Source organism: Lasiosphaeria miniovina (genome assembly GCF_030549165.1).
Source record: "Lasiosphaeria miniovina strain SMH2392-1A chromosome Unknown B0T26scaffold_1, whole genome shotgun sequence".
Taxonomy (NCBI): domain Eukaryota; kingdom Fungi; phylum Ascomycota; class Sordariomycetes; order Sordariales; family Lasiosphaeriaceae; genus Lasiosphaeria; species Lasiosphaeria miniovina.
In genome coordinates, this window is record NW_026848220.1 from 1,242,212 (window position 1) to 1,252,846 (window position 10,635).

The 10,635-nt window shown below is 52.8% G+C and overlaps 3 protein-coding genes across 3 annotated transcripts; 2 read left to right on the top strand and 1 right to left on the bottom strand.

Annotated features, from left to right (window-relative positions):
• Nucleotides 1-94: 94 nt before the first annotated feature.
• On the bottom strand, nt 95-1,513 carry B0T26DRAFT_736230 (uncharacterized protein; the record flags this gene model as incomplete). Its single annotated transcript, XM_060443306.1, has 2 exons — nt 95-793; nt 905-1,513. The coding sequence occupies 2 exons, from the start codon at nt 1,511-1,513 to the stop codon at nt 95-97; spliced, it is 1,308 nt and encodes a 435-aa protein (XP_060302152.1).
• A 1,382-nt stretch (nt 1,514-2,895) lies between these two features.
• Nucleotides 2,896-3,857, top strand: B0T26DRAFT_9408 (uncharacterized protein). Its single transcript, XM_060448159.1, has 2 exons — nt 2,896-3,277; nt 3,383-3,857. Exons 1-2 carry the CDS (start codon nt 3,036-3,038, stop codon nt 3,642-3,644), a joined length of 504 nt encoding a protein of 167 aa, XP_060302153.1. The 5' UTR covers nt 2,896-3,035; the 3' UTR covers nt 3,645-3,857.
• A 3,700-nt stretch (nt 3,858-7,557) lies between these two features.
• Nucleotides 7,558-10,416, top strand: B0T26DRAFT_736232 (uncharacterized protein; the record flags this gene model as incomplete). The annotated part of the gene is made up of 7 exons (XM_060443307.1): nt 7,558-7,592; nt 7,672-7,700; nt 7,762-7,800; nt 7,877-7,982; nt 8,038-8,171; nt 8,245-10,258; nt 10,317-10,416. 7 exons carry the CDS (start codon nt 7,558-7,560, stop codon nt 10,414-10,416), a joined length of 2,457 nt encoding a protein of 818 aa, XP_060302154.1.
• Between the last annotated feature and the right edge of the window lie 219 nt (nt 10,417-10,635).

The following is a 10,635-nucleotide window of genomic DNA, read 5'->3' on the forward strand; positions in this document are numbered from 1 at the left end:
CCATACCCGGAAGTTGTTGCCCACACATATATGTACCCTGGCCAAAGGCTTTACCCCTGGAAACCCGCGAAGATCGGGCATGATCGAAGCTTTATCAACGTCCACGCTGCTCCCACTGCTGTCTCATCGAGACCGCGCTGATCTCGCTGCGTGTTCCCTGCCCACTAACACGTTCTCCATCAAAATCAAGCATGTCGCCATAAAATGCAAGCTGTCCTTGGATTTGACCGTTGCCAAGGAACTTGAGACTACTGCCGTCATTAGTGCCAAAGTGATCACCTCCCTGGCTGTCTTCGCCTCGCCAGTCAAAAGTCAAGCGGTCAAAGGATGATTTCCATGGCCGCTCATCCAAACGTAGGATGCCAAAAACAGGTCCGATCTCGAAGGAGCCCCAGAGAGCGTTCCCGTCAAGCGTCAGGATCAGGCCCGAATTCTCCGACATGTCATCATAAGAAGAGTCTAGGCAGTTGATTGCGTATCGCCCGTTGAGGAGACCCAAAGGGGGGAGTAGATTCGAGTCGTTTACATCGCCGTTGCTATTAGATTTGGGGCTATCGATGCTCATCGGGGATCCTGGATAGGGCGGGAGAGGGTCATCATACGAGTCATTCAGGAAAGGGTATCCATGATCAGACCCTCCGGGCATAGCTTGCACCCCTCCGCGGCCCGAGAAAGGCCGTCCCCGTCGCGCCACATTCGTGCGAGAAAGTGGTGGGGGGGATGCAACTGACTCCTGGCGTGATGATAGAGCCCAGGCACCTCCTCGACGAGCTGTCTGCTTAGTCCGGGGCGCCTTAACAGGCGAGGGTTCTAAGGGTTTCACGGATTTCTTGGCCTTCGTTGATTTTGGTGCAGCTTTAGTTGCGGTTGCAGGCTTCTTGACTGAGGTCTTTGTGCTTAACACGGGAGTTGGTTTCGGCTTGGTCTCCTTTGCCTTTGGCGCTGGCTTCTGCGACTCCTCACCAGGGGCCTTCCTGGTGGGTTTGGCTTTCTTTTGGGGCGGGCCAGCGGCAACAGCTAGACCAATCTGAATATTGCCCTGCTGATCGGTAGAGAAGGACAGGTTCACTCCATTGTTTCCAAGGCTGGTCTGAGTTTCATCGGCTTTCCGCTTCCTAGTAGCCTTTCGCTTGGGAGGAATGACTGCGACGGGTTCTAGGGCCTTCTTGAGAGCCTGTTTTGCCTCTCGCTCGCGCTTCGCCCACTCCTTCTTCAGGTCAGACTCGATCTTCAGAATATGAGGAGGCACAGCGAGATTGCCCTTATTGACGGCTTCGAATAGTCTCATCTTGGCAGTTCCCTTTGTCTTGGACGGCGGCAGTCCATAATGCAGAAGCTGCGCCTCGTACCAATGAGCGGTGCGGTCTTTGGAGGCATCGGAGCCGTCATATATGGCTTTCAATTCTGGAACAGTCGCTCTCCTGTGTCGATTATTCCCACTAGCTTCGACGTGGAAATCGTAGCCACCGCCGTAGGACCAGACGTCCTGTGCAACGGGGGGTACAGCCGCCATGGTTGCGACACGAAAGGTGATCTCAACTTCTCAAGATCCCAAATTTGGCAATCGCTCTGCTGAGGGCCCTGTTCTACTGCTAGACCTCTGAGATTAACAGGGACGGTGGAGACCAGGGTAGGTATTAAACAAACCTAGATCGTACTGAAGTAATTGAAGAGCGGAGCAATATCGATTAAAATGTCCAAGGACGAACCGTGCGGCGATCGTGCTCTGGGAGGCGGGGTTGAAGGGCATTAAGTAGCGCAGAGGGCCCCTGTAGGTGTGCGTGAGCACGTGGGAGAGTCGGCATCTTCTTGGCATCATTCCCCGATCATGGGAACAAGTAGAGTGCCAAGACAGTCAGATTTATCATCAAAGCGAAATAGCTTATACCAACACCATGCACACACTAAAATGAACACAATTTATCATTTGCGAGCATTTGTGGCATTACAGCAAACTGAACGGCACTGACAAAGTCATACTGGCATAATCTTTCTATATATGGACAGGAGTTATTTAAGATGAAATTGCCCAAAACCCACACACTCTTCACGGCCTCTACTTACTCGCGATGTCGCAAGAGTAAATAAGCCATAAGGCTCAACCGTCTGTTTGCAAATCGACAAGGCACGTCAAGTTAGGTCATTTTATCCTGTCAGGAGTACCACTACCCGTCGCAGCAATTCGTGCGGGCTTGGGTATATGATATGAAGCTTTTGTTTTCTAAAACCTAGTTAGTTTGGCAGCGAGAGCGTGGGTGCCAATAGGGGCCTTTCCAGTTAGAACTAACTTTCCAATTAGAACTAATAATTCTCGTTTCTGTCTGGCAGTTGTTGCCTAGATTTTATAATTGTAATCAAGCTATTATATCATCATAGACCTTAAGGTTGATGTGGAAGATATCGACTGTGGCCTTGAGAGAAAGCAGAGCCCAGCTCACTCGGGACGAGTGAGAAGCAAGATTCCCGGGATTTACCCGAATTACTAGACCCACACCCCTGGACGATTTGTCGCCCTCCAGCTCCAAAGGCTACTTTCTTCGCGTCCCGTCGCCAGCCTCATCAGAATATTTATCTAAGGTTCGCAACATCATGGTACGCGCTGCTGCAATTCGGAAAAAGCTTTAGAACGCGGCAAACCCCCAAAAACAAGGTATGACCCATTGTCATCTTTTTCGCTTTGCCTCTCCCCACTTTCCAACCCTCCTTGCTCAGCAACAGGACCCTGCTGCCTGTCCTCGACAGCGCTCCCATCATTCCGCGCCGCGCCACACTAACGTTGCTGTTGGGTTGGGCGCTGCTAACCACGCAATCTTACTATAGAAGCGCGTACTTCCGAACCCATCATCCTCAAAGTTTCCGAGAGCTACAACAGCAACCATGTCTTCGCCGAAGGAAGAGGAAAAGCCGCACGAGGACCTGCGGGACCATGGCGAAGGCGACGACGGGAATGATGAGGTGCGCAAATCCTTACAGCGCCCTGCAGGCTTTGGTCCCGAGAAAGATCGCTAACGGCGACGCAGGAGGAAATCTCAGCCATGAAGCGCCGCGTCGCTGAAATGGAGGCCGAGGCAGCTAAGCTGCGAGAGATGCAGGCTTCGCTAGACCAGGCGCACCAGGATCTCTCCGAGAACAAGGAGGATATCGACAGCCGAAGCATCTTTGTCGGCAACGTCGACTACTCAGCTTCCCCAGAGGAGATTCAAGCACACTTCCAGAGCTGCGGGTCAATCAACCGCGTTACCATCTTGCTCGACAAGTTCACAGGCCAGCCCAAAGGGTATGTTCGATGACAAGTCCCCTGCCCATCGCCCACTCCCTCTACCTCTCAAGCCAAGTCGCTACACTGCTACACATGAATCTCGTCTAACATGTTTGCGCAAAGGTATGCATACGTCGAGTTTACCGAGCCCAGCCTAGTCGCACAGGCACTTGTTCTTAATGAGAGCGTGTTCAAGGGCCGGAATATCAAGGTAGTGCCTAAGCGGACCAATGTTCCCGGCATGTCGCGTGGGCGCGGTCGCGGAGGGTTCCGCGGCGGAGGACGCGGCGGTTTCTTCGGCGGCCGAGGCGGAGGCGGAGGCTTCCCAACAAGAGGCTACCGTGGCGGCTATCGCGGCCGAGGCCGGGGGTTTACGCCGTACTGAGTATAGCTCCGGGGCGAGGAGGTTCCGTGTGGCGCAAGATCTATCAAGCGGATCGCGTCCTGTCGAAGGTGTATAATAAAGAGCCAGGACGGTTTTTAAACAAAGGAGAAGGTTGCTATTTTGCCTCTGCAAGGCGTCAGGGTATGGGAAAAAGACGGATAGGTCAACCATTGTGCATATTTCTTTTTCCTCGGGCCGCTACGGATGTATTATAGTACTCCAAAGAGCTGCCCATGTACGGAATATGTATGACGCTAGCAGACTGTCAAGTTCGGCCGGGTTTTGGCCTGAACAACATCCGGTGTCGCATGGCTTCACACATGCGGAAGCGTTCTTATTAGGCGAGAGGACTAAGGATAGCGAATGTACCTCTCTGTCTCAGCGATAGCTCGGTGCCACACCGCTGTTGTTGGAGATGCCGTGAGATGCCGTGCTTTGCCTCTCAGCTGCGTCTGGCCCCTCCACGCACCTGGCCAACATCTGCAAAAACTGTTCTTGTCCTGCTCCAGCCACCCAGGACGGTAACCGGTAGTGATCCTCTTACCCTGACGATGCTCCATGGCTCCGTTCCTCCATGGGCCCCATATACAATCCAATCCCTGAATGTTTGTTGGCCTGGTACCTGGGAACGAGGAGAAGATTATCGCAAATAAGCCAGCAGAAAAGGCCTTTACAGGTACTTTGGAGAAGATATAGGCCTCTTAAATTCCAGAATAAGGGTTCTAATAGTTATTACCTCCCTCGGCGAAAAACCTATAGGGCGAGCCATAAGGATTAAGGCCTTTTAACATTCAGGGGTTGGATTGTAACATGGAGGTGTTGGCGCTTGAAGAGTGGATTTCCTGCCCGAGCTCAGTGGTATTGACACATGAAGCGCCTGGTGTCAACTTGCCAAGGGGCATTGAAGAATCGATAAACCGGCTGCGCAGCCGGCTTAGTTCTGCGCTTCTGTCTAATTCCACATCCTCAAGGAGGGAATCGGAATTTCTTTAGACGAGCTCAGTCGTCCCCAAACTCGTGGCCAGAATAGGAGTCGCAAGCTGATGTACCTATAGCATAGAGAGCAGCGTCGACGAAGACGATGATTTCCCGTAGGCATAAAAATAATAGATGAGTGCTAGATCTTGTCTCGCTTAGTTTTCATAAGGGGTGTTGACTGGCCGGTTGGGATAATACAATATGACAACACGCGTGGGATGTGAAAGTGAGACCAATGAAAGGGAAATATTCCAACAAAAGTAGAAGCAAGTCGCGCCGTGTAACTAGTCTTATGTGCAGCTTTCAACTTGAAGTCGCCAGCGTACATGTCACAAGGTTAAGACATCCAGTCGAATCGAATGCGTCAGACGCTGTTGAGTGAGTCGGGTCGTTGGCCCCAAAGGCACCTATTTCTGGAAGCGAGGGAACTTGAAATTGCTTGGCATGGGCCTGGGGTGACATTAGCGCCAAGGCATGAAAGCGACAGGGGTCAAGCTCTGCCTGCTTGGAGGCTCAGTGAAACCCGCTTTTCCACCGTGCTCGAATCTGAACCTTATATACTCCTCGCCAGGGCTCAGAAAGTACCAATTATCGTATTCCACAACCTCCTTTACCATTTAGATTGATCCGAGAAAGAACATATTCGATCCCGCAAGATGGCGCGATCTGAACAATGGAACGAGATTACCTAGTCGACTCTTTTAAGCCTCACTCAAATATACCTAGCGCTGTAAACAATAGCACACACATTTTTTTTACCACTAAACATACTTCAAGCGAGCTGAAATTGGATGTGTCTGAGATAGGCGTTGCCCACACCAACAAAGTGTTCGACCCAATACGCCCCCAACCGTGCTCGCTCTAAAGTCTCATCACGGATGAAGTTATTACCCCACCGGCCGAAGAAAGTCAAGATGGCGAATTCGACGGCTTGGGCGAGCCGAGAAGTTTGGCCGATCTCTCTAAGCTGCTACACCTTAGGCCAAATCTCCAAGGCGTCCACTTTCGCTAGCCATATCCCGAGACCAACCTGTCTACTGGAAAGGACGCGCGAGAGCCGGAATATAGTCTACCTTCTTAGCCCATCTAGTATCCCCACCCAATACATCTAGATGCGAGGAGGTCTAATAGACAGCTGGCGGCGACGACCAATGCTTATGTCGGTGTGGCCAAAAGCTCTTATTGGTGTCCACCGAGAATGCGTTCTATTTCTTTGCTTCGAGCCGAGCTTGGGGGCTCCGTTGCATGCAACCCCGTAGTATTTCCTGAGGAGGCTGCGAAGAACATAGATCGTATTACAAAAATTAGATGCTTCCGTGCCGAAAAGCCTTCAAACCTGGCTCGACTACAGTTCAATGTTGTTCGCCAGTGGCTCTTGCTCTTCGAGACCGAACGATACCACTTTGTCACTCAATGCCAGAGCAATACCGTGGATGTCATTTAAAGGGGTTCCGCGGGTAGGTTGTTTATAAGCTGGGAAATAATCGATTCGGGTTCTTGTCTCTCCTTGGTATTAAAGGGGATCGTGTGTACAGTCCAATCCCCGAATGTTTGTTAGGGGGGACTTTCCAAGATTTGAAAGACCTCATTTTTTACGGCTCGCCCTGAAGGTTTTTCGCTGAGGGAGGTAAAAGCTATTGGAATCCCTATTTTGGAATCCTAGAGGCCAATCTCTTCTGTTTGCTAGACTGTAATATTTATTCTGCCCAAGTATTCGTTCCACGCCAACAAACATTCAGGAATTGGAGTGTAGACTGGAGTCTTAGCGGTTTCCTAAATTGGTTAAGAAGAATCTCTATTAATAGGGGCCTAGGAGTGAGGTGGTTTAGCAGACGACGTGATGAGCTTGTGAGACCCACTCGGCAGAAACCGAGTTCCCACTTACAGTGCGGAGGCGTACGTAATCCTACTGTCGGCAGGCTCCACGACCCCTCATCAGCCACCATGTATTCGGCACGGAGTGAACGCCACAATGGTGGGCAAATGTTCTTGAGAGTTCGAGCGGCTCTGCCTCTCTGATTCTGGAAATCGAGAAGATTGGCAATTGAAATGGGATTTGCCGCTACGTATGCGTATTAAATCGTATTGCATGCCTACCTTAGCTACACGTAAGATTGTCTCGGGTACAGGAAAGGAGTAAGGTTGTGTTTGCCTGCTCGTCGGTGGCCCAGTCGCTTGACACTGTTTCGAGGGATTCTTGGACCAACTGATCCAATGCTCGATTGCGGCTTGCACCCCCCGCGCCTTCCACCTTCCATCCCTGGCTTGGTACACCCGGGCATGGAATTTCAGCGCATTTGTACACTGTGCGAAGAAAGTGCCTCGCTCTTACGGTCACTCGCCCCTCTAAAACCTATAGAGAACTCGTGCTAAGTATGGAACACGCCCTGCAAGGCCGGCCCACGGATACCTTACTTTCGACACAATCGCCTCACCGATCCTGCTAATGACTGTTGCCCGCGAAGCGACAACCCGCCGGTATCCCGTTCCCCGTCTCCCGGCTGGTTCCCCGAGGTTTATTAGCACTGCATCCAACAACGAGCTTCGCTCTCAGGACGTTCGCTGTGTCCCCCTGACTTATCGCCACTAGCCGCAGCCGCCGTCATCCAAGACCAGCCATTAACGAGAGTGCAAAGCGGGGAGGGGCCGACCAGCAGCTGCACAGCCTCATCGCCGGGCTCATTCTCGAATCTCGACGGCCTAGCACGTACTGCGTTTCGATCCACCGTGCATCGCGTCCGTTTGTCATCTACACAGTATCTATCTCTGCCTTTTCCCCCCTCGGCCGAGTTCATCGACAGTGAGACAGCCTTGGCCTCGTCAGCTTTCGGCATCGCCATTTCCCTCCGACACCAACTCGCACCAACCGCCGCCGCCGATTTGGTAGGCGAAAGCACATCCCCGCACGTGCGAGGTTCGACCTCCTCCCGCAACAATGAGCAGCAGTCGGATCGATTTGGCGCAGCCTGCGTAAGTACTACCATGCCCAGTCCCCAGGACCTGCCTGAAGCAGCGATCCGCAACACCATCGACTGACAGACCCGTTTAGCTCCCAACAGCCGAACCTTCGGGTGACAAGTAGGCACCTTCACCGTTTCTAGCCTCGACCGCCGACAGTATTGCTAACCTACACATCTAGTCATCGCCGCCGACGGCCTCTACAAGCGAGATGTCTTCAGTACGTTGGAATCTACTCTCCAAATCCCCTTTCTGGTTTCAGCGACCCCTCTAACCACTCGCTGCCTTCCTTGTAGGATTTCCCGACCCTTTCGCTGTAGCGACCATTAACAGCGAGCAGACGAAGACGACCCAGGTTTCGAAGAGAACCCTCAACCCATACTGGAATGAGAGCTTCGATTTGTGCGCAGTGCCCTCTCCCATACCTGACGTGAGACCGATTGCTAATAGCTAGCAGTAAGGCAAACGAGGATAGTATCCTGGCTATCCAGGTGTTTGACCAGAAGAAATTCAAGAAAAAGGACCAGGGCTTCCTCGGAGTCATCAATATCCGAATTGGCGATGTCATTGAGCTGGCTCCTGATGCCGATGGTAGGACATGTCCTATCTTAGATACCATATCTAAACTCTTTCGTCCCGTGCTGACTCTTTACCCCCTCCCCAGACCAGATGCTCACGCGCGATCTCAAGAAGTCGACAGACAATCTTGTAGTGCACGGAAAGCTCATCATCAACCTATCAACCAATTTATCGGCACCACCTCGTGCAGCCCAGCTGATGCAGTCACCTCCGTCCTCGAGCAGACCGTCTCTTCTCAGTCCTCAAGGCTCCACGGTGACAAACGGCGACCGAGTATCTGACAGACCCTCTTCGGCCATGTCGGGACCCAACGGCAGCATCAACGCGGGATCGCAGTTGACTATCCCTCTTCGCCCAGCAAGTTTAACAGCGTCGCCTCCCGCCCCCTCGGCCGGCGCAAATGGTTCGGCACATCGGCAGACCACGAGCAATTTGAGCCCCTTCGAAGACTCGCAAGGCCGTTTGCCAGCCGGCTGGGAGCGTCGCGAGGACAATCTGGGCCGGACCTATTACGTTGATCATAATACCAGAACTACGAGCTGGAACCGACCAACGGGCACTGGGGCTGTCGACACGCGTGTTGCAGAGGCTGCCACACAAGTCGAGCGCCAGAGACATCAGAACAGAACACTCCCCGAGGACCGCACTGGCGCAAACTCGCCGACACTGCAAGCGCAGCAGACGGCCGCGACACAGAATGCGGCTGCTGCCACCATGATGCACACAGGAACCACGAGCCCGGGAACTGGCGAGCTTCCCCCTGGCTGGGAGCAAAGATGGACCCCTGAGGGGAGACCATACTTTGTTGATCACAACACGCGCACCACGACCTGGGTGGACCCACGGCGCCAGCAATACATTAGGATGTACGGGGGCCAGAATAATGCTAACGGCACTATTCAGCAGCAGCCCGTTTCTCAACTTGGCCCGCTGCCCAGTGGCTGGGAGATGAGACTGACAAACACAGCTCGCGTCTACTTCGTCGACCACAACACCAAGACCACCACCTGGGATGATCCGCGGTTGCCGTCGTCGCTAGACCAAAACGTGCCTCAGTACAAGCGAGATTTCAGGAGGAAGCTGATCTATTTCCGGTCGCAGCCTGCTATGCGCATTCTTTCGGGGCAATGCCATATCAAGGTCCGGCGGTCTCATATCTTCGAGGACTCGTTTGCGGAAATTTCGCGGCAATCTGCCACGGATTTAAAGAAGCGGCTCATGATCAAGTTCGACGGCGAAGATGGTTTGGATTATGGCGGTCTTTCCCGAGAGTTCTTCTTCCTTCTGTCCCACGAGATGTTCAACCCCTTTTACTGCTTGTTCGAGTATTCGGCCCACGACAACTATACCCTCCAAATCAACCCGCACTCTGGGATCAACCCCGAGCATCTTAACTACTTCAAGTTTATCGGGCGCGTGGTTGGTCTCGCCATTTTCCACCGACGCTTCTTGGACGCCTTCTTCATCGGAGCTCTGTACAAGATGGTGCTTGGCAAGTCGGTGGTGCTCGCAGACATGGAGGGCGTGGATGCCGACTTCCACCGTTCTCTTCAGTGGATGCTGGACAACGATATTTCGGGCGGTATTTTGGAGCAGACGTTCTCGACTGAAGACGAGAGGTTCGGTGTCATCACTGTCGAAGATCTGATTCCTAACGGCCGGAACGTCGACGTGACCAACGACAACAAGAAGGAGTATGTGGACCTCATGGTCAAGTGGCGAATCGAGAAGCGCATCGCAGAACAGTTCCAGGCGTTCAAGGAGGGCTTCCACGAGCTTATCCCCCACGATTTGATCAACGTGTTCGACGAGCGCGAGTTGGAGTTGCTGATTGGAGGTATCGCAGAGATTGATGTCGACGACTGGAAGAAACACACCGACTACCGTGGCTACACGGAATCGGACGAGGTGATCCAATACTTTTGGCAAACGGTTCGGTCCTGGGATGGCGAGCAGAAGTCGCGGCTGCTTCAGTTCACGACGGGTACTTCTCGTATTCCAGTCAACGGCTTCAAGGACCTGCAGGGAAGCGATGGCCCGCGTCGCTTCACGATTGAGAAGGCTGGGGAGATTGGTAACTTGCCGAAAGCACACACCTGGTAAAAACTGACTACGAAAGCCCCCCGTTTGCCTGCTGGTTACTGACATGCTTTATAGCTTCAACCGCCTGGATCTCCCTCCGTACAAGAACCTGGAGATGCTACAGGGCAAGCTTACTATAGCCGTGGAAGAGACTATGGGTTTCGGACAGGAGTAAGCTGCCGCGGAGGGTGTCCTTGTTGCTTTAGGTTGCGCATCGTGTGTATATATGAGAGACGCGATGAGCAAAAACAAGACGTGGCGGGGGAACTATGTGTCTCCTTCCCATGCAAGTGTCAGTCAGCATGCGCGAGTCTCTTTTTCGGTTGTTTAATTCTCGTTTACTCTTGGGGGAAAGCAGGCCTAGAATGTCTCGGAACCCGAGTAGGTGCCTAGG

Excerpts from the sequence above, each read along its gene's own strand:
- B0T26DRAFT_9408 (XM_060448159.1), top strand. The coding sequence starts at position 3,036 with ATGAAGCGCCGCGTCGCTGAAATGGAGGCCGAGGCAGCTAAGCTGCGA. Across the intron at positions 3,278-3,382 it reads TTCACAGGCCAGCCCAAAGG|GTATGCATACGTCGAGTTTA; the intron begins GTATGTTCGATG and ends GTTTGCGCAAAG.